Below are 19,969 nucleotides of genomic sequence, written 5' to 3'. Positions count from 1 at the left end.
CCACATATATTAAACCATTTCTTGCCAGAAGGTAGTCAGGTTCCAGAAGACCTTTCAAAATAATAGTGAATATGTTTGAATATTTACACAAAATGAAAGGAAATTTTCCAAAGGCTGGATTCAATCACCACATACCCCACTCCTTTTAACTGATATTTGTAAGAAGAAAATACTTGTTTTTAGTATGGATAGAATCTTTAAAACACTTACACACCAAAAACAGTATTAACATAAAATTTAACAGATTCATTAGGAATATGCCCAAATAGATTTAATAACTATAGTCTCATCAGCTAAAAAAACGTGTTAAAAGTGCATCATGAGGGCAGAGTTGCTGGTTCAAACTATGCCGAGGTATCTCCCAGAGAGAGGGATGTAGTGGCAGATGAAGTGGAAAAAATCTTGGGAGATTCCAGCAGCTGTGAGGAGTTGGATCTTCACTGGCGGGCAAGACATGCAATAGGACTCAGTCTGCTTTGCTTGGATGTTCATGATTTTTTCTTCTTTCTACCTGGCAGCCACAGTTTCTCAGCCACAGAAGTGTGTTGATTTGAAAAGCTTAAAAGCCATTTATAATAAAGAATATAGCAATATGAAAAAGGACATAAAACTTCCAGTTTCATTTCAAATAAGAAAATATACTTTTTAAAAAAAGAGCAAACTAGAAAACACATACACCTAATTGGACATCTTGAAGATATACCATACTAGCAATTTCAAAAAATAGTATTTGAATTCATCTGTGAGTTATTCAACTTTCTCAGATCCTTAGGGAAAAATTTCAAATTGCTTTTCTATGGGTTTTAAAATAAGAAAAGTTGTCTGATTTTATATTGTACATTACTAACTTTAGCAGTAGAAAATTTTAGAATTACATAAAAATACTAACTGAGGTAATAACATTCAAAATATAAGATTGAACATTACTCTTCATTATTAGGTCTAAATTGGTTTGGAACAATATTGGCAATATCTCACTATACTGGTCAATTAATCACTGGATTAAAAAATAATATTAAATAAGTATTTCCAATGTTTTAGGTCATACCTTAACATAATTATTAAATCATAACCAACCCCGAATATCTCTGTTAATTAATGTAGGGATAGAAGGGGACTTTGTAGACTACAAATAATTTATATCTATTTCAACTAATTTATCTACCTACCAAACATTTTATAGTAACAAAAACAAGATAACTTCCATTTTATCACCTCTGTATATTATCTAGTAAGAAATTAAAAGCATTGTATAGACCACAAAGGAGGCAACAGCAAGAGAGGGCAGACTAGGCTGCCTTTAATACAATGCACCATTCTTACATAAATATGCTTCTCATTTGAACATAAAGAAGAAAATCTGGTAATTGATCACGTTATTAAGGAAGTCTACTTTCAGGGAATTCAATGTATTCTCCTGTCAGGGAATGTCTCTGTTACCCCCAAGAATCAATTTGTAGGCTCTAGTAGCAGTTTGCCAAGAAATATGACTCCAATTGGTCCAATAGCTGTTGTAGGTAAAAGGGAGGAAGGGAGGCCGGAAAGTTAATTTTTATTGAGTTCTTAATGTGTGCCTGGCATTGTGACACGTGTTAACATATCTATCTGAAAGAAAGGAGTGAGGAAGTAACAATAAAGTTAAATTTCTTACCTTTCACCCCTGCTTAATCTCTCACTGAATCCTGAGTTTTACTTACATGATCCTTAGAATTCTTCCCCTTTGTTTAATACTTTTATAATTTGAGTTTGGGGAGGGAATGTAACAAAATTGAAGGCCCTGGAGTCAGAGAGCTTTGAGTTGCAGGTGAGTTAAACATTCTGAGTCTCAATTTCCACAAATACTTTCTTCATATAATTATTTTAAGTAGTAAGTGACATAAAATACATGAAGTACTTAGCATGATGCTTGGTACTCTGTAAGAACTCAGTAAGTGTTGGCTATGGTTATTATTATTATGAAATGGTAAGGTGATGCTTAACTAGTTACTATGATTCGCTTAAAGCCATAAGTCAATTTCAGAGCAAAAACTAGAAGCAAGTTTCCCCAACCATCATTCTCTGTCATTTTCAATATTCTAGAATATTCCTGTGATGCAAAGATGTATTTATACATTTTCACAGTATTTACGTATTACCAATCCATATAGATTTTATTAGTTCACTTGTAGTCCTTTAAAGACTTTCATATTCATTTGTAAACATCAGAATCTTTGCTCCACAAAGAGTATCCTTTGAACAATTTTATTTTTCATTAGAGACTAATTTCTACTCTTTTAGGATTGACCAACTTGATACTGGTCCAACTATTGAAAAGATGTCATGTTTGTTAAGGTCACATTGCAAGAATGGAGGCAGCATGAACATTATAAGAGGAAGAAGTTGCCTGTCTACTGGAGTACCTGCTTTATCCCACTGCCCAAATCCTCAGTCGAGGGGACAAGAAACTTTAGTTAGGACGACCACTTTGTATAGTTTCTAGTAATGACAACTTTCTCATTATCAAAATTGTCATAGTGTGGAAAGGTTTGCTGATTACCAAAATTCTGCATTAATTAGTATTAACCTTACACCTATACGTTTAATTTTTTAAACTTTTATTAACTTTTATTCACTTAGTGAATTCATTGAAGAAACAGTATAAGTTTAATTATCAGTGTTCAGGAGCCTCTCTACAATATCACAAAGTTCTCAGTTCACTCAAAGCCAAAAATGAAATGGCTTCTGCCTCGACATTAGTATCAATTAGAAAGATTGGAGTTTTTCACGCCAGTCTTCTTATCCCCAAAATATAGCCTTTCTTTTTAAAAGTTTCTTCTATGACTAGAATAGGCAAAAAAAATTTGGTTAAAGGGTACAATAAGAAATAATTATTAATTCTAAAGGATTAGTGAGCTATAAGTAAATATTTACCACAAAAACACATTTTTTTTCCAAGTGAAGCTTATTGTATTAATATTATTTTAACTTCATTTGTTTTAAACAATACACTTTATTTTGGCAGATATAGAAGAAGTAAGTAAATCAACTGAGGCAGAAAACAAACCAAAGTGAAAAATCACGATGTTCATTTTCTAAACCTAACATTAAGAAAAATGGCCCTTGAAAGTCTAACACTGACACAAAAGTGCCGCTGTCAAGATCTTAGCCTAGAAATGGATTCATGAGGTTCACAGAGCAAGAAAATTTTAGGAACTTATTTAGTTAAGTGCAACAGTTTTAAAACAAAAACTGTAGTCTCCTTCTGGGAAATGAAGAGCCAATTTAGCTATTAATGTTAAAATTAAAAAAAAATTGACATTTAAAACAAACCATTCTACCAGACACTTCAGTGAACAAATCAATGTTAAAGTAGTTGAATGAATGTATGCTGTTACAAAACATACCTACTAGGTAATTCAATAGTTTGTAAAGTAAAAGTTAAAAAGTTTTATCAAGAAAAGGTTGAATTTGTATGCATTTATATTAATTTCTATCCCAAAATTATTATCTCAGTTCATGGGGTGTATAACGTTATCCCATACCTGCCCATGTAGAAATGCATATGTAACCTCAGTCAACACCAATATTTCCAAGCCTTATATTAAAACCATGTTTTTAAAAAAACTATGCCTTACCTTGTATCAAATATGAATATTCATTCAGCTATCTTAAGAAAGGCTGTTCAGTCATTTTGTACACAACAGGTGTTTTATTTCAATTGGTATTCTTTTAAAGCTTTAGCAAATATTTATATTAGTTCCTCCCATTGACTCATAAGGTAATTATACATACCACAGTCTGATGGTTAACTTGAATCACTTCATCGCCAGCATGGATTTTCTTGCACCGATCTGCAGGTGACTAAATTTAACATAATGGAAATGATAAAAAACACAAATTTTATCAGTCATTTCCTTTCCCTGAAAATACTACAGTAAGTCCACATCTTTAAATTAGATCAAGACTTCAATTATCTTCTTTAAAAAATTAAGCTAATACAAATGACTACAAGTGTTTAATATATTGTTTGTATTCTATAGATAACTAAAATAATTGAAAGTTAAAATTTACTTGAAAAGTGATATGCAGTTTATTTCTTATTCATTTCCAATTTCCAATTATTTCAAAACAAAGAAGTCTTGAAGTAATATTAACTTCAATTCAACAAATTTTGAAATTCACTAAAGAATTATCTGTCATAGGCCAGAATTCAAGGTAAGATGATATCTCAGACAAATCCAGTTACTCAAGTTATAATACAAGTAAACTCTTAAAAGGGTAGTTCATCTAGGATATTAACTCAACCCTAAGAATGGTATTGTAACAAGAAAAAAATGTATTTTTTCATAGCACCTTTAGAAGGTAGGCTTATTACCAAATCAGACAAGTATGATGCAGTAATTCTGACAAGTTTGTAAATCATTACTGTAACAGAGTTGTAACTATACTCAGTTCCTGTGCTATCTGACTCATAACTGATCTTTTTAAAGGAGAGTATAGAAGAAACACATCAAGCCAATGGCTCTAGTCATGGTGTAAAAAGAAAATGATAGTTGGTATATAAAATTGAAAGAAACTGAACCAACCTCTTTCACAGATAAGTAAAAAAGGGAATAATATAAATTATAGACTTTCAGTGTTAAATGGGACTCTAGAGATCATTTTGTGCAAGCTTCTCATTTTACCTATGAGAAAATTAAGAAACTAGGGCAGAGCAAAGCAAAGTAACTTAACCACTTTAGTGAGCAGCTCTTTACTAAGACTCAACACAGATCTCCTAATGATAAATGACTAAGGATACCAAAAAGTATGAAATACTTTCAAGAATAAAGAATTAAGTGATGAGCCATTAACATATGGTTCATATCTGAACTACTCACAAAATCAATCTTTCTGTGATCACTCACCGATTTACCAAATATTACTGAGTAATTAATATGAGCTGTACATAGTGTTTAACTTTTTTATAGACTTCAGACAATATAGAGATGAATTCCTATCAATTTCTTCAAGATATAGTTCCACATCAACATTTCTGTGATTCCCTCTCTGGTTTTACTTGGCAGCATTTATGATTCTTTCCTTTGTCTGTCTATGCAAATTTCACTACCTGTTTACACACATAAACCCCTAGTTGCATTCTTTAGGAACAGCAAGCTAGTTTAGTTTAAAAATTCAATACTTAGCCCCTTGCCTGGAACACAGCAGACATGAAGCAAAAGTTTGTTATAAGAACAAATGAATAAATGAAGGGTCAGAGGGATGTACAAAAAAATGAGAATGATCAATCAGTGACAGGAGTATAGTTTACAGTATATCACTGCATTTAAATTTTTTAAATGGTTGACAATAAGCATATAACTGATATTTCTGATCCCATATAACTTATATTTAATACCAAATGTGAAACCAGTACAGGAATCCAACTGCAATCTATATAATGTGTTTCACTATTCTCAAGAAACCAAGAGAAATGAGTAGAAAAAAAAACAATAAATGATTAATAAGTGAATTAGATGAAGAGAATGTTGATTTTTTTTTTTAAAAAGAAAATGCTGGGAAGATATTGAGATCTATAATAATTAGAGATTAACTCCGCCTCAGTCTTTGAAGGAACACAGCATTAATATGCAGTTAGTCAGAATTTCTAAAAGAAAAACAATTCATAGCTCAGCACCTACTTAAGAGTAAGATGGAAATCTGGGACAAACAAATATGGGAATAATGATTTATTACACTATTCAAATCTATTATACTGATAGTGTTCAGGCTCAACACGATCATTTCACATTTCTGTAGCTCTTTACAGCATAGCCTTACACATTTATTAGCTTATTTGATTTTCATATCAACTTAGTGAGGTATGTAGTGCAGATAATATTTCCAATTTACAGCTGAAGAAACTAAAGCAATGATAGGGTAAGTGACTTGCCAAAAATTACACTGCCATTAAGATGTAGAACTAATTGTGGGACTTAGGTCTAGGGACTCTGACCCATGGCTTGCAGAGGTTCTCAAATTTGAGCATGTCTCAGAATCACCTGTTAAAACATACTCTCTTTTAATAAGAAACAGGGTGGTCTGCAGAATTTGTGATTCAGTAGTTCTAGGGTGGGGTGTCAGAATTTGTATCTCTAACAAGTTGCCAAGGGAGAGTGATGCTGCTGATCCAGAGAGGGACCTCACTGTGAAAACTGGTGAGCTATACCATGCTGTCTCTCCAATGAATTAAGCTGAATTATAATGCAGTATTCAGAAAGCCTGAATTATCTGATGCTTCTTTCTTATATAAAATTTTTTTAACATAACTAACCTATTTGACAGATGGAAGTGGATTCTTTCAGATGTCACAATAACTTGTCATAAACCAGAAAATACTTAAAAAAGGCAAATACCTGGCTGTAAACAGAAAACATCTGATTTACTCTAAGTAACCAATTATTCTAAACTAAATGAAATGACTGAAATTCTCTCCAAACCAGCACTTACTAACTCAATGTGTCTTACTTAGTTTTTTCTCCTAATCTGTTCATGTCCTCAGAAGTCAACCTCAATTATGTGTGGTAAGTAAGTTGTTTAACAATAAAAAGAAATACACACACCAAAATCTGAAATGTTACAATACTTACATTTTCTGTAGTTCCAGTAATTACATGGAGCCCATCATATGTTGATTTAATATACATACCCTAAGAAAAAGACAGCATCATAAAAAGAAGTGAAGTGACTAGAATATTGGAATATTCAAGTATATTATAACCTCATTTACACACACAAAAAACTTATCCTATCAAAATGCTACAGGCCCAATGAATCCCTATTCAATAATGATGTCTTTAAAGTAGTAAAAAATTCCTAACTGAATGTTCTGGTTTCTAAAGTTTGGCTGAAGAAGCCTGTACTCAACTTAATCAAGTAACTACTTGTTAAGTAAACTGCCTGTAAAACTTATAAAATGTAGCATGGTAATTCAATATCCTGAAGAAAGAACACAGCTCACTCCCCCAACGATTCTTACTATTTGTTCTGTGGCAAAATAAAAGTTATAATGGGAAATTCAAATACTGGTTATTAGCATATTGTACTTGAAACAAATTACACAATAAAAAATAGGTTTCTACAGAGCCACTTCAAGTACAACTAACTAGAGACAGATGAGTAATAGAATACTGTTAATGTAAACTTTTTTCTCCAGCTCTTTTGTGGAACCCTGTATTTCCTGCCTTCATTTTTATTGATGAAATTTTAACAATTATATCCAATCACTTCTATATCAATAATTAAGAGGTAATGTGTGGCACATCCTCCTCCAAATAAAGAGGGTGAGATTACATTTTCCATTAAAAATTGTTTTTAATGTTTGTTTATTTTTGAGAGAGAGAGAGAGAGCGTGAGGTGGGGAGGTACAGAGAGAGAGGGAGACATAGAATCTGAGCTGTCAGCACAGAGCCCGATGGCCCGATGTGGGGCTTGAACTCAGGAACCACGAGATCATGACCTGAGCCGAAGTCAGATGCTTAAGGGACTGAGCCACCCAAGCAGCCCTCCATTTTCCATGTAAACAAGTCCATTTTAGGGATGTCTGGGTAGCTCAATCTATTAAGTGTCAAACTCTTGATTTTGGTTTGGGTCATGATCTCATGGTTGGTGGGACTGAGCCCTGTGTAGAGCCTGCTTGGAATTCTCTCTCTCTCCTCTCTCTCGGCCCCTCCCCTCATTTACACATGCTCTCTCACTCTCTTTCTCTCTCTCAAAAAAAAAAAAAAAACAACACATTAAATATGGAAACACTCTTACAATTTAAAGTTATCTAGGTATCTTGAAATTGTATAAACTGTAAAAGCAAACAAAAACTTTAAATTATGGATAGTGATAGACTTGAAGGGAAAAAAATATCACAAGAAAATATTCACATTATAAATGGGGGCACCTGGGTGGCTCAGTCAGTTAAATGCCCACCTTTTGGTTTTGGCTCGGGTCATAATCTCATGGTTGGTGGGTTTGAGCCCCATGTCCAGCTCCGTGCTGATGGTGCAGAGCCTGCTTGGGATTCTCTCCCTCTCTCTCTCTCTGCCCCTCCGCTGCTCCCTCTCTCAAAATAAATAAATACACTTAAAACAAAATTAAATATTAAAATATTTTTATTTAAGCAAATAAAAAAAAGATGATTCAGTGAATGGCCTTTTTTCCTCTCTAATGAAGATTCTGTTACTTTTCTCTTTGGGAAAATAATTACATGAAGTTTTACTAATACAAGTGCTTTACATTTCAAAATATTGATTTCAAAAATAAAAAAAATACGAGTTTTAATGAACTTGAAGTCTAAAATATAATGGACTTAAAAAGAACCAATAGGGGCATCTGGATGGCTCAGTTGGTTGAGTGTCCGACTTTGGCTCAGGTCATGATCTCATGGTTCGTGAATTCGAGCCCTGAGTCAGGCTCTGGGTGGATAGCTCAGAACCTGGAGCCTGCTTCGGATTCTGTGTCTCCCTCTCTCTCTCTGCCCCTCCCCAGCTTGCACTCTGTCTCTCCCTCTCTCAAAAATAAATAAACATTAAAAAAAAAGAACCAACAAGATCTTTTCAGAAAAGCACTTATTCTAGCACTTATGTAGACAGTTACTATAATGTTAATTTCTCATACCTTTAGGTTAATTGTATATTTAGATAACTGAATGTACATGTACTGCCATTGAAAATAAGTAAGAAATAAAAACAAGAAGAAGAAAAGTTCATGGGATAGTACTATTAAAAACTGGGTAGGTTTGGGGGTGCCTGGGTAGCTCAGTTGGTTAGGCGCCTGACTCCTGATTTAGGCTCAGGCCATGATGTCAAAATTTGTGAGATTGAGCCCCATGTCAGGCTCTGCACTGACAGCGGAAGCCTGCTTGGGATTCTCTCTCTCCCTTTACTCCATGTGCTCTCTCTCTCTCAAAATAAACAAACATTAAAAAAACACTGAGTAGGTTTGAATTAAGAAGTCATTTCAGTAATGTCTTCTGCCTAAAATGTTCAGGGGCTCCTGGGTGGCTCAGTCAGTTATGTGTCCAACTTCAGCTCAGGTCATGATCTCGCGGTTTGTAAGTTTGAGCCCTGCGTCAGGCTCTGAGCTGTCAGCACAGAGCCTGAAGCCTGCTTCAGATTCTGTGTCTCCCTTTCTCTCTGCCCCTCTCCTGCTCACACTCTGTCTTTCTCTGTCTCAAAAATAAATAAACATTAAGAAAATAAAAAAAATAAAATGTTGATATCTGTTCCAAAAATGGCTGAGCCTGGATCACTAATGTGAAACAAAATGAATATAATTTAAAAGGTATGTATTTACCTGTGAACTCTAGTTCCTTAAATGAAAGTTCATTACTTCATCTAAAATAAATAACTAACCTCAACAGAAGTGCAATTAGAAATTAATTAAGAAATTGGCTAGTAGTTGTTGCCTATGACCATATGGTAATATTCAACCTTACACTGGTGGCAAGTGTATACCATACTCACTTTTTAAGTTAATATTTATCTCATTATTTATGGGAAGGTATATCTAATGGTGTTATTATAGAAGTTAAAAGAGGACAAGATCCTTGCCATCATTTTTCTCTAGGCATTAACAAAATTACATCAGATTAATAAAGGATCTGAAGTATATTTGTAAGAGCTAAACACTAAATTTTGTTTTAGGTTTTTTACATAGAAGTATTGTGATAGAATAAAGTGGGAAAAGACAGTGAAAGAAATAATATATATTACTTGGACATACAACAGTCATAACTTATCATTCTCTATCACAATTATCACAAATACCTACTTGTTAGCATGTGCCAGGGACTGTTTTAATTGTTTTCTATTCATTTCACAATAGCCTATGTGGTATAAACTATCATTATTTCTGTTTTAGAGATAAGGAAACTGAGGTACAGAGAAGCTAGGGAGTCTGTCCAAGGTGGTGAAGCCAGGTTTCAAGCCTAGGCAGTCTGACTCCAGACGACATTCTCAACCAGTAGGCTCCTGACTTACCGATTTATTAACAGAAGAGTTGTGCACCTTCACTTTTATTATAAAATAATATTTGGCAATTGTAGATATTCAATTCAACCACTGACTGTTTAACATGTATTCTGAAGACCTCTTTAGCCCACCTGCACAATGTGCAATGTGGTTATAAAGACTAACGGGCATTTTACAAACTTATTTTATTCATCTTTTCTTCTGAAAATGGTAAGCAGAAGTTGACTATATTTATCTCTACACTTCTTTCAATATTGTTCATTACTGATTACAAATTAAGGTGTCTGACAAGAGCTCTAAATAGTTTCATTAATGGTTAGGGCATAGAGAAAGTCTAATATTCTAAGATAAATGTTTAGAAAAGGCAGTACAGTCATGCAGATAATAAAAATTCATGGACATACTCTAGTTGTGCCTCTGGAAACAAAATTTTGAGCAATTATTACACAAACTAGGAACTTCAAAACTGGCAATTATAAGCTAAAGCAGGTATCTGTTATTTATAGGAAGAAAATCTCACCATTAATTATATATAACTGTTACACGGTTTATATTAAAGTTAATTTGTTCAGAAGGATAAAAATATATATTTTTCATTTTTAATGATTTTTTCAATGTTTCCTTATTTTTGAGAGAAAGAGAATGCACACAATCAGGGGAAGGGCAGAGAGAGAGGGGGACATAGGATCTGAAGCAGGCTCTGTGTTGACAGCAGAGAGCCAAGTGCGGGGTTTGAACTCATGAACCATGAGATCATGACCTGAGCCGAAGATGGAAGCTTAACTAACTAAGCCACCCAGGTGCCCCCCAAAATATTTTTAAAATGCTTAAATACAGAAGGATCTAGTTATGTATACAGAGTTTAATTCTAGCAACTTCATGGAAGCAATAGGATACAAATAAAGCACATTTTAAAACTGCCACAAAGAACGAAGATATTGTTTTATGCAATATTTTCATTTCAAACCTAATACGCCATTTGTTGTAACATCTTTTAATAATAAAAACTGACTTCATAGTTTTTATCTCCCTTTGGTAGTATTAATGAGAAAAATGGCCAAAAAAGTCAGGTGCCCAAAGAAAGTAAAAGAGGCAAGTTGCTTGGATGAGTTTCAAGTTAATCATCTTCCAAATAATGAAGAGTCCACAGAAATACATCTGATCATTTGTTCACCTTTCATTAAGGGTCAAACAGTAGGAGGACATGTAATTCAAATGGCTCTATTTCTGGAACAGAGACAAATCTGGTCTTTCATTTCATCAAAACCTTCATTCTTCCTTATTCTTTTTTTCTTTTTTTAAAACCAATTAATTAATTCCAGAGCTGACTTGAACAGTTCCCTCTCTCCTGCTTAGTTTGCCAAAGTGACATTGGCTTCACTTGGTCTCCAAATGTCAACCAATGGGAGCCAGAGCAACCTCACAGTCAAGTCAATGGAGTAGGGCATATTTGAGGATAATCCAAGTGTCTAATAGCAAAAGGACACTCTGAGGCCAAATGGTTTCCCCAAGGATGGCTCCCCCAAGCCCTTTCTTCTCTGTTCAACTCATCTCTTGGTTCTGATCTAGTCTTGATATGTTGCAATAGTTCTCTTGGTTCTGATCTAGTCTTGATATGTTGCAATAGTTCTCATTTTGCCTCCTTTAATTTTCTGCTAATCATTGTTGTTTAAAAACATTTTAGAAGCTAGTTTCACGTTTTAATCGTAACTAAGTATGTTTCCCATCATTTCTTATAATGCTTATGATGCTCAAAACTAAGAAATCCTAGGGGATTTGACTAATTAGGTGTAAAGTTGATGAACAATTTATCTAGTTCATCAGTGGAAGAACCAACCAGTTACCCTTTGCCTATGAAAGATGTTGTTTTGAAACTGGCAGAAGACCTTCTGCAGATGTTGTAAGCTAATTAAGCTTCTTTAAATCTTGGTATTCTCCCACCTCTTTCTATTTCTCTCCTTCATGTACCTTTTAGACATTTCTTATGGCTAAGCACATGCTAAATGTTACCAAAATTCTTAAATCTATTTATTTCAAATGTAACTGACTAAACTTGTTTATGTGGTGAATGATTTTTTTAAAAATTAAAAAAAATATTTTTAATGTTTATTTAGTTTTGAGAGAGAGAGAGAGAGAGTACGAGCAGGGGAGGGGCAAAGAGAGAGAGGGAGACAGAATCTTTAGTGGGCCGGGCTCTAGGCTCTGAGCTGTCAGCACAGAACCCGACACGTGACTCAAACCCATGTACCATGAGATCATGACCTGAGCCAAAGTCAGATGCTCAATCTACTGAGCCACCCAGGCGCCCCAGTGAATGATTTTTAAAATGATACCTTGAATGAATCATATAAAATTTATATTTAGGCATCTCTTTAATATGAATCACAAGAAATAGTTTTTACTTAACTTTTTACTAATATTCAACATTTTGGGGTTTTCTTTTCCTCCTTTGGAAATATTTTCCCAATGAAATGCTGCCAATTGTCCTTTAATAATGATTTCCCTAGGTGGTTCCAGTTTTAAAATCACCCTCTGAGGGGCACCTGGGTGGCTCAGTTGGTTAAGCGTCTGACTCTGACTCTTGACTCTGGCTCAGGTCATGATCTTAGGGTTTGTGTGTCCCTCTCCCTCTCTCTGTCCCTCCCCTACTGGCGCTCCCCTTGCCCTGCCATCTGGCTTTCAAAATAAATAAATAAACTTAAAAAAATAAAGTCACCCTCCTAATTCTCTCACACTTCTGTTAAGCAATTCCAGCTTTAAATGTGGGATAATGGAACAAGCTTTGCTAACATGTACTTCATTGAGATTTACCTGGACTTAAACCCTGGCTCTATTACCTATGTGATATAGGGCAAATTGGTGAAGATCTGTGATTCCATTTTCTCATTTGGAAAATAAGAAAGTACCTACTCTACAGAGTTGTGAGAAAATACTTGGCAAATGGTAAACACTCGTTTTTTTTTTCTCTTCCAGTCTTTCTCAGACTAACTGAATCTGGTTGTTAGCATTTTAAGTTTATGACTGTTCCAAAGAGGAGACCCATATCTACCTCTTTCAAATTTAAAAAATAAAAGACCTGTCCAGGGCTATACCTTCCATTAAAACAAATCAAGATTTTGGGGCACCTGGGTGGCTCAGTCAGTTAAGCGTCCGACTTCAGCTCAGGTCATGATCTCATGGTTAGTGAGTTCGACCTCACATTAGGCTCTGGGTGGATGGCTCAGAGCCTGGAGCCTGCTTCAGATTCTGTGTCTCCTTCTCTCTCTGATCCTCACCTGTTTGCTCACTTGCTCGCTCTCTCTCTCGGAAAAAAATAAACATTAAAAAATTTTTAAAAAATCAAGATTTCATAACGTCCATTAATTAGCACTGTGTTGACTCACTTCACAAGGTTACTTTCCCCCATGATTTCAGGGGAAATTGGTGGGGGGAAAAATCAGGCTCTTTTCTCCAAATACTGTCCTTAGAACCACAGGCTCATAGAGCTAAAGGGAGCTTTAAAGATGATCTAGTCCACCCTCCCTTTCTTCCTCCAACATTCTATGCATGAAAATAGCAAGGCCAAGGAGGTTAAATTTACTCCTCCACCTCCTCAAGATAACACTCACGGCTATATTTTATGTAAGTGATTTGTAACTAGGTGTCCTGACTCCTAGTCTAAAAGAATATATACTAATTCCTAATCTCCCACTCCACAAATCATGCTGAGAGAGCTTCCTTTCTTTATAACTACTGAAAAACGGGGTGCCTGGGTGGCTCAGTTGGTTTAGCGTCCAACTCTTGGTTTTGGCTCAGGTGGTGATCTCACAGCTTGTGAGTTTGAGCCTTACATCGGGCCCTGTGCTGACAGTGCAGAGCCTGCTTGGAATTCTTTCTCGCTGCCCCTTCCCTGCTCTCTCTCTCTCTCTCTCTCTCTTTCAAAATAAATAAACTTAAAGAAATATAACTACTAAAAAGGGAAACATAAAAAGGAAAATCTTCAATACTACAGGTTGAAAGATGCTTTAAATGAAACTGGACTGTGTAAAGATAGCCAAAGGGAACAGTAAGAATTTAAAATCATAAATATTACTTCAAATAAATTTATAAATATTAAAAATAAACTCTTAAAACTAATTAAATTTAGATACTATACTTATAGGCTATGATGATGGTATACTTGCTGGCTTTCTGATATACTGATTTCCATCTTCCTAGGAAAACACTGATAAAAGGTACAAAAGCAGGAGAAACTATAGTTATCAAAAAGTAATTTGCCAAATATCAGGAGGAAAGTCACTCTATAATATAGATGGCTTCACAGTGAAACATCACTATTATGCATTAAATAAAAGCCACATAAAAAGTTAAACTTGCTTATGGATCTTTAAGAATATATTACTTGAATTATATTATTTCCAAGACTTCTATTTTCTAAATATCAATAATTATATCCTATGAAAATTCATCTGCAAAGAGAAAGGAGAAACACTGGAGCACCAAACTAATAATTTACAATTGTGTAGGGGGTAAGATGTTCTCCAGTCAGTTTCCTGTTTTTTGTCTCTCTCATTAATATTAATTTTATATGCTTTATTTCTAGAGGCCCATTAAAGAAATTTAACCTCTGGGTTAAATTTAGAACCAATATAATTTTTAATCAAGTGAATAAAATATAGAAGATGATTATTATTTCATAATAAAAAAATATATCTCTAGATGTCAGCCTAGTTTTGGCAAAATCCACCTGCTTACTCACTCTTTTAAGAAAGAATGGATGTGAGTTATAAACAATATTGGGTTTGCTTAGCTTATACAACCTAAGAGAAAAGAGTCCTATTAAAACCAGAACAAAACAAAGCAAAACAAACAAAACACCTACTGGCATGGGCAGGTAACAATGTAGTTCTTAGTATAAAACTGTTAAACTTCCTTTAAACCTAAGGAACTTTGGTGGGGGGGAGTGAAAGAATGTAATAAAAAATAATTTATCACAGGATAATTTAGAAATTGCCATTTTAAATTCCTTTTCATTTTCACTTATCTTCATAAAACTTCTTTTCACAACAAACTCCCACTACTTTAATTTACCTCTGGAAAAAAAATACCAAAATATTCTAAGTTTGTTAGAATTTATGGATTCCCATATTTGGAGGCTACTTTGCCTACATCATTAGCTATCCAATGATGGATGGTGGCTTTGATAAACATGGTAGCTCTTACCAGCCCTTCACTTGGTTTGATGTTTGCCAGCTGAATCACTTCTAGGTGGGCAGACTGTGAAACCAGAGGATCTGACGACAGGGATATGATGTGGTCACAGACTCCAGAAAGAGTTTTACACTGAAAAAAAAATTAGGATGAACACATGTTGTATGTAATACGTGAATCACTTTTTGTTATAACTTTCTTACAAGAAAAAATTAAAGAAGCATAAGCAGGTGACTTTTTTTTCTATAAAATCTGCATAAAATAGGTATTCAGGTGAAAAAAACATAATACATACACAACACACCTATATTCTAAATTATGGATACAAGAACTAAAGATCAAAATACAAGAAAGTTATGGTTTTGTTTCTCTTGTTTGATTCATCAGACCTAAAATCAAATCATTATTCCTAAATAATCTTAATAACCACACAACTTCTTGATAACAACCTCTGGATGTAACTAAACTCAATAATTTCAAAACCACCCATGATATGATCAGAAAAGTTTAAAAACAATCCAGTAAACGACCAAGAAGATGAATGTTCCAAGTCTGCTCAGTGAACTTCTACTTATTTGTATATACTTTACTGTTCAAGGTTACCTTTCTATAAATTTCCTATGTCGTTCAGGTAAAGTTTGCCACTTCTTCAATACTGGTTTCTCAGCATTCTATGAAGTCTAAAATTGCATAAATTCTAAAATTGCTTCATTCTGAATCCTTTGAGGCAGAAGCCATGTCCTACTCATCTCTGACTTCTCTTCCTCCCCCTTCCCCACACCTCCACAACAGGTAGAGAGATCTTACAACATATAAGGTACTCAGTAAATACGAGCTGAATAAACTGAGGAACAAAGGAGTTTTAGCACTTAGTAGAGTGGCTTGACTGAGGACAGAGAGCTAATACTTTAGGTTAGGATAAATCTATTCATGCTGCTATAGAACAGATATAAATATGTTAGAGTGAGACATGGTAAAATCATGAAGAGTGGAACATAAGTGAATGACGCTTGGAGTATACTTCCTCAAATATGCTAGCCCTTAGAAGCTTCAGACTCTCACTGTGCTTACTGGAACCAGGTGTCCATCATTTGGTTTATTATTATTATTATTATTATTATTATTTACCTTTATTGTAGGAAGAGCTATTATTTTTCAGCAATCAAGGTGTCATTTTCTGTCCATTTCCAACATGTTACATTTGTTCTGTGACCACTACATTACTCAATTGTAAGGGAGACAGTTCTCTTTGTCTGGTCAAGATAATAATGACTCTCTTCTTATTTGCTACACTCTTTGTACATGGCCCGTGGCCTCTCATTCTGCACTGGGTTCAGCTTCCTCATACCAAACAAACTGCCAAACTAAATTTCCCTTGTAATTTCACTCCTTTTTCCATCTACTTCTCAAGGTTGCACTTTTATTGAAGCTATCAGCCTCCAAAGTGAGACATTAGCTGGTAAGATACCAATACCCATGGAAAGAACATGGGCTTGATATAAAGATAGATGTGGGTGATCATCACAGTGCCAGTTACTTGCTGTGTAACTGTGAGCAAGTTATTTTATATCCTTGAGGCTCAATTTCCTCATGTAGAAAATGGGGTGATAAAAATTGCTCTATATGACAAATCAGATTAAGGTATAAAGAAAGAGCCTAATATGGCTCCAATCCAAACAAGACACTATATAAATGCTTATTTTTCCCCTGTTGCTTTCTCTACCCTCAGAGGGCTTAATCTTTACTCATGAGATGAATAATCTCATTATTCTTCATTACATGGCCTTGTTGACCATTTTACAATGACCAATGATCACACTGCATGGCCATAATGGGAGAGTTCACATCTCTTTACTCTTTCTGATGTTCAAATCTCAATGCTCAGATACAATGAAGGTATTTACCCTGAAAAGCTGCTAAGCATAGTGCCAAGAGGAAGACCACTTCTTAGAAATTGGGAATTCTACAGGGCCTGATGTATTTGATCTGTGCAATTGCATAGGGGCCTGTACTTAGCATTATGCTCTGCTGTTGAGGTCTTGGAATTCTCCATTGTTCTTGAACAAGGGACTTGACATTTTCATTTTGCACTAGATCTCACATGTTTGTAGCACATCTTGGCACCCTAGTTGTGTGTGTGCGTGTGCGTTTTAATTCCTCTTGAAAATACTCATCAGCAGCCATGGGGGAAAGGACAGAATGGCAGCACTCAACATACAAAAACTGGCTGCATTTCAAATTGTTGATGTTTACAGGAAAGAAAACACTTTTGGGCAGATTTATATCTTTTAGCTATTCCTTTCCTCCTATGTATGGCTACATTTTCATTCTTATTTTCTCTTTATCTCAAGGGGTTGATAATATTGTTAATTCTTAAGCATTTCTAAATAGGATACTTGGATTGCATGATAATGTAAAGGAGATATAATCTAAATCAGTACTAAATCAGTACACTAAAAAGAAACCTTTGTCGTTTCTACAAATTGAATTATTTTAAAAGTCCAATGCATAAATAAATAGGAAAGTAATGGACATATTTAAATGGCTCAACGTGTACATGACAACATTCAGGGTCTCATACGACACACTGGTAATGAGCAATAGCAGCTCTCCAATTCAGGCACTGGAAGCACTTAGAAGTGGGGTAGAAGAAGGAAAGGCAGAAATACTAGACTGTAGACATGTTTACAAAAAAGAAAATACCAATTAAATCCACCGTATTAAGTTGCAAATCATTTTCTCAGATTCCTCCTCTTGAGTAATTTTGTTTGCCAAATACTTGCTATGTGCAAGGTCTGCTGGAATACAAAAGATGAGTAAAACAATGACTTTACCAGAAAAGCCATCAGGATTTAACAGATTAAAGATCCTGAAAAAAATAATAAAAAGACTTAGAAAAGAAACTCCACTAGAACCTTGCTGCCTGTTTTAGAGATAATGTACTAGAACCTTTATATTATAGTATTTGGCACTTGACTTAATAAGCCAATTAGAAGGGGTATAAAGCCTGGTTTTATATGCTAATTCTACACTCATTACTACATCATACATCAAGCCACTGCAGGAAACCACATTAAAAGTACTAGGCAAAGTTCCAGGGAAGTTATTTGACACATTCTTGTAAAAAGCAAATTTGCTCATTCAGTAAAATCACGAGATATTATGTTGTAACATTTTAAAACACAGCATTATCTACTGTTACCTAATTTCTAGAAAAAGAAAATTATAAGATAGCAAGAAAAATACATCTTTTATTATTATAAGTGAACATCAATATTACAGAGCACCTATAGCATATCTGGCACAATGCTAAATAGATGACATTTGAATGACATGGGTTTGAACTGCGTGGGCCCACTTATACACAGAATTTTTATAGTACAGTCCTGTAAATGTATTCTCTCTTCCTTAGGATTTCCTTAATGACATGTTCTTTTCTCTAGCTTAATTTATTATAAGAATATACTATAAATACATAAAACATACGAAATATGTGTTAATCAACTGTCTTATAGGTAAGGCTTCTGGTCAACAGTAGGCTATTAAGTACTTAAGGTTTTGTGGAGTCAAAAGTTATACATGGATTTTTTTTAACTGCATAGCAGTTTAGTGAATTGTCCAAGGGTCAATTATACTTCATATTCATTATCTCATTTATCCTTATAACAACTTCCTGAAGTAGATATTATTATAGCCAGCATAGCAGAGGAGAAAGCAAGGCTAAATAAACAGATCAAGGTCCATTGCCTTGGAAGAAAAAGGACTTGAATTCTTAACCGTTATGCTTAACATCTCTCATTTCAATCCCTAAGTTGGAACTTGTTTTTGATCAATTTCTTTTTATATTGCTTAATCCTATGTCTGTATTAAATGGATGTTATATAGTACCTTTAAACTATATACTATAATGAAATACAAGGCAATTCTGCAAACATTCTTGCAATCTAGAATGCCATTTAGATAAGGAATAGTAGATCTGAGAGTGTGAAAGACACAGCTCTCTGGGAAAGCCATATTTGCAGCAGCAGAACAACTCTATCCTAGCTAGAAGAAGACTTGGTAACCACCTGTATAAAGGGGATTCTTCTGGTATTTCTGCAACATTCATACCAAAGAATTTTTAATTCTATTTATCTTTAGTTCTAAAAACAGAAAGAAAATTTGAACCTAAAATTAAACCTAGTAAATAATATGCCTTTAATAAAGTTAAAGGGAAACTTAAGATAGCAATGAATATTATAACTGACCTTGTGGATTCTGTTATGAGCTACCCATGATGGTAACAAAAAATAGTGACTAAATAGCAGGTGACAGGGCTAGCTAGGACTTAAGAACCTTTTAAAACAAAAGAGGGTCATGGGCTAAAAGTAATGGTACTGTGACTTTTTTCTCTCCAACTGTTCATATTAATTTCAACTATGAATTAATAGAGCATGTTCTCAGAGTGAAATGGGAAGTTTTCATATTCCGTTCTATATACATCCTATATTTTATATACATTTACACACACACACACACACACACACACATCTGGTTCACCCAAATCTAAAAGTTCAAAATGGAAAAAACACCTGAACACAGCAGGTTTAGTATAAAATTAATGGTTTTAAAATAGTTGTAAAAGCAACATTTTAGTCACTGTGGAGATTGAAAAAAACAGCACCCTTACATTAACATATTAACTAATAATAACAGCATTATTTCATTATCACTGAATTTATCAAATAGTTTTTAGATTACTATGTAAAGTTTCAGTGATTATGTTTTACAAAGGGAACACAAAAAGTATTCTAAGTACA

At 34.3% G+C, this 19,969-nt stretch overlaps 1 protein-coding gene across 4 annotated transcripts in view; it reads right to left on the bottom strand.

The window, feature by feature from the left end:
* Positions 1 to 19,969, bottom strand: part of CNKSR2 (connector enhancer of kinase suppressor of Ras 2) — a 301,223-nt gene that overhangs the window by 134,328 nt on the left and 146,926 nt on the right. For all 4 annotated transcript variants that reach the window (XM_049643574.1, XM_049643575.1, XM_049643576.1 and 1 more), the window contains exons 6-8: positions 15,183 to 15,302; positions 6,609 to 6,668; positions 3,772 to 3,840 (exon numbers count right to left, since the gene is read on the bottom strand). In XM_049643574.1, coding sequence (XP_049499531.1) covers positions 3,772 to 3,840; positions 6,609 to 6,668; positions 15,183 to 15,302 — 249 coding nt within the window. The remainder of the gene's footprint in view (positions 1 to 3,771; positions 3,841 to 6,608; positions 6,669 to 15,182; positions 15,303 to 19,969) is intronic.

This window comes from Panthera uncia, chromosome X (assembly GCF_023721935.1).
Source record: "Panthera uncia isolate 11264 chromosome X, Puncia_PCG_1.0, whole genome shotgun sequence".
NCBI classification, from domain to species: Eukaryota; Metazoa; Chordata; class Mammalia; order Carnivora; family Felidae; genus Panthera; species Panthera uncia.
Note: the sequence above shows the minus strand (reverse complement) of the source record. Positions and strands in the feature narration are given on the sequence as shown.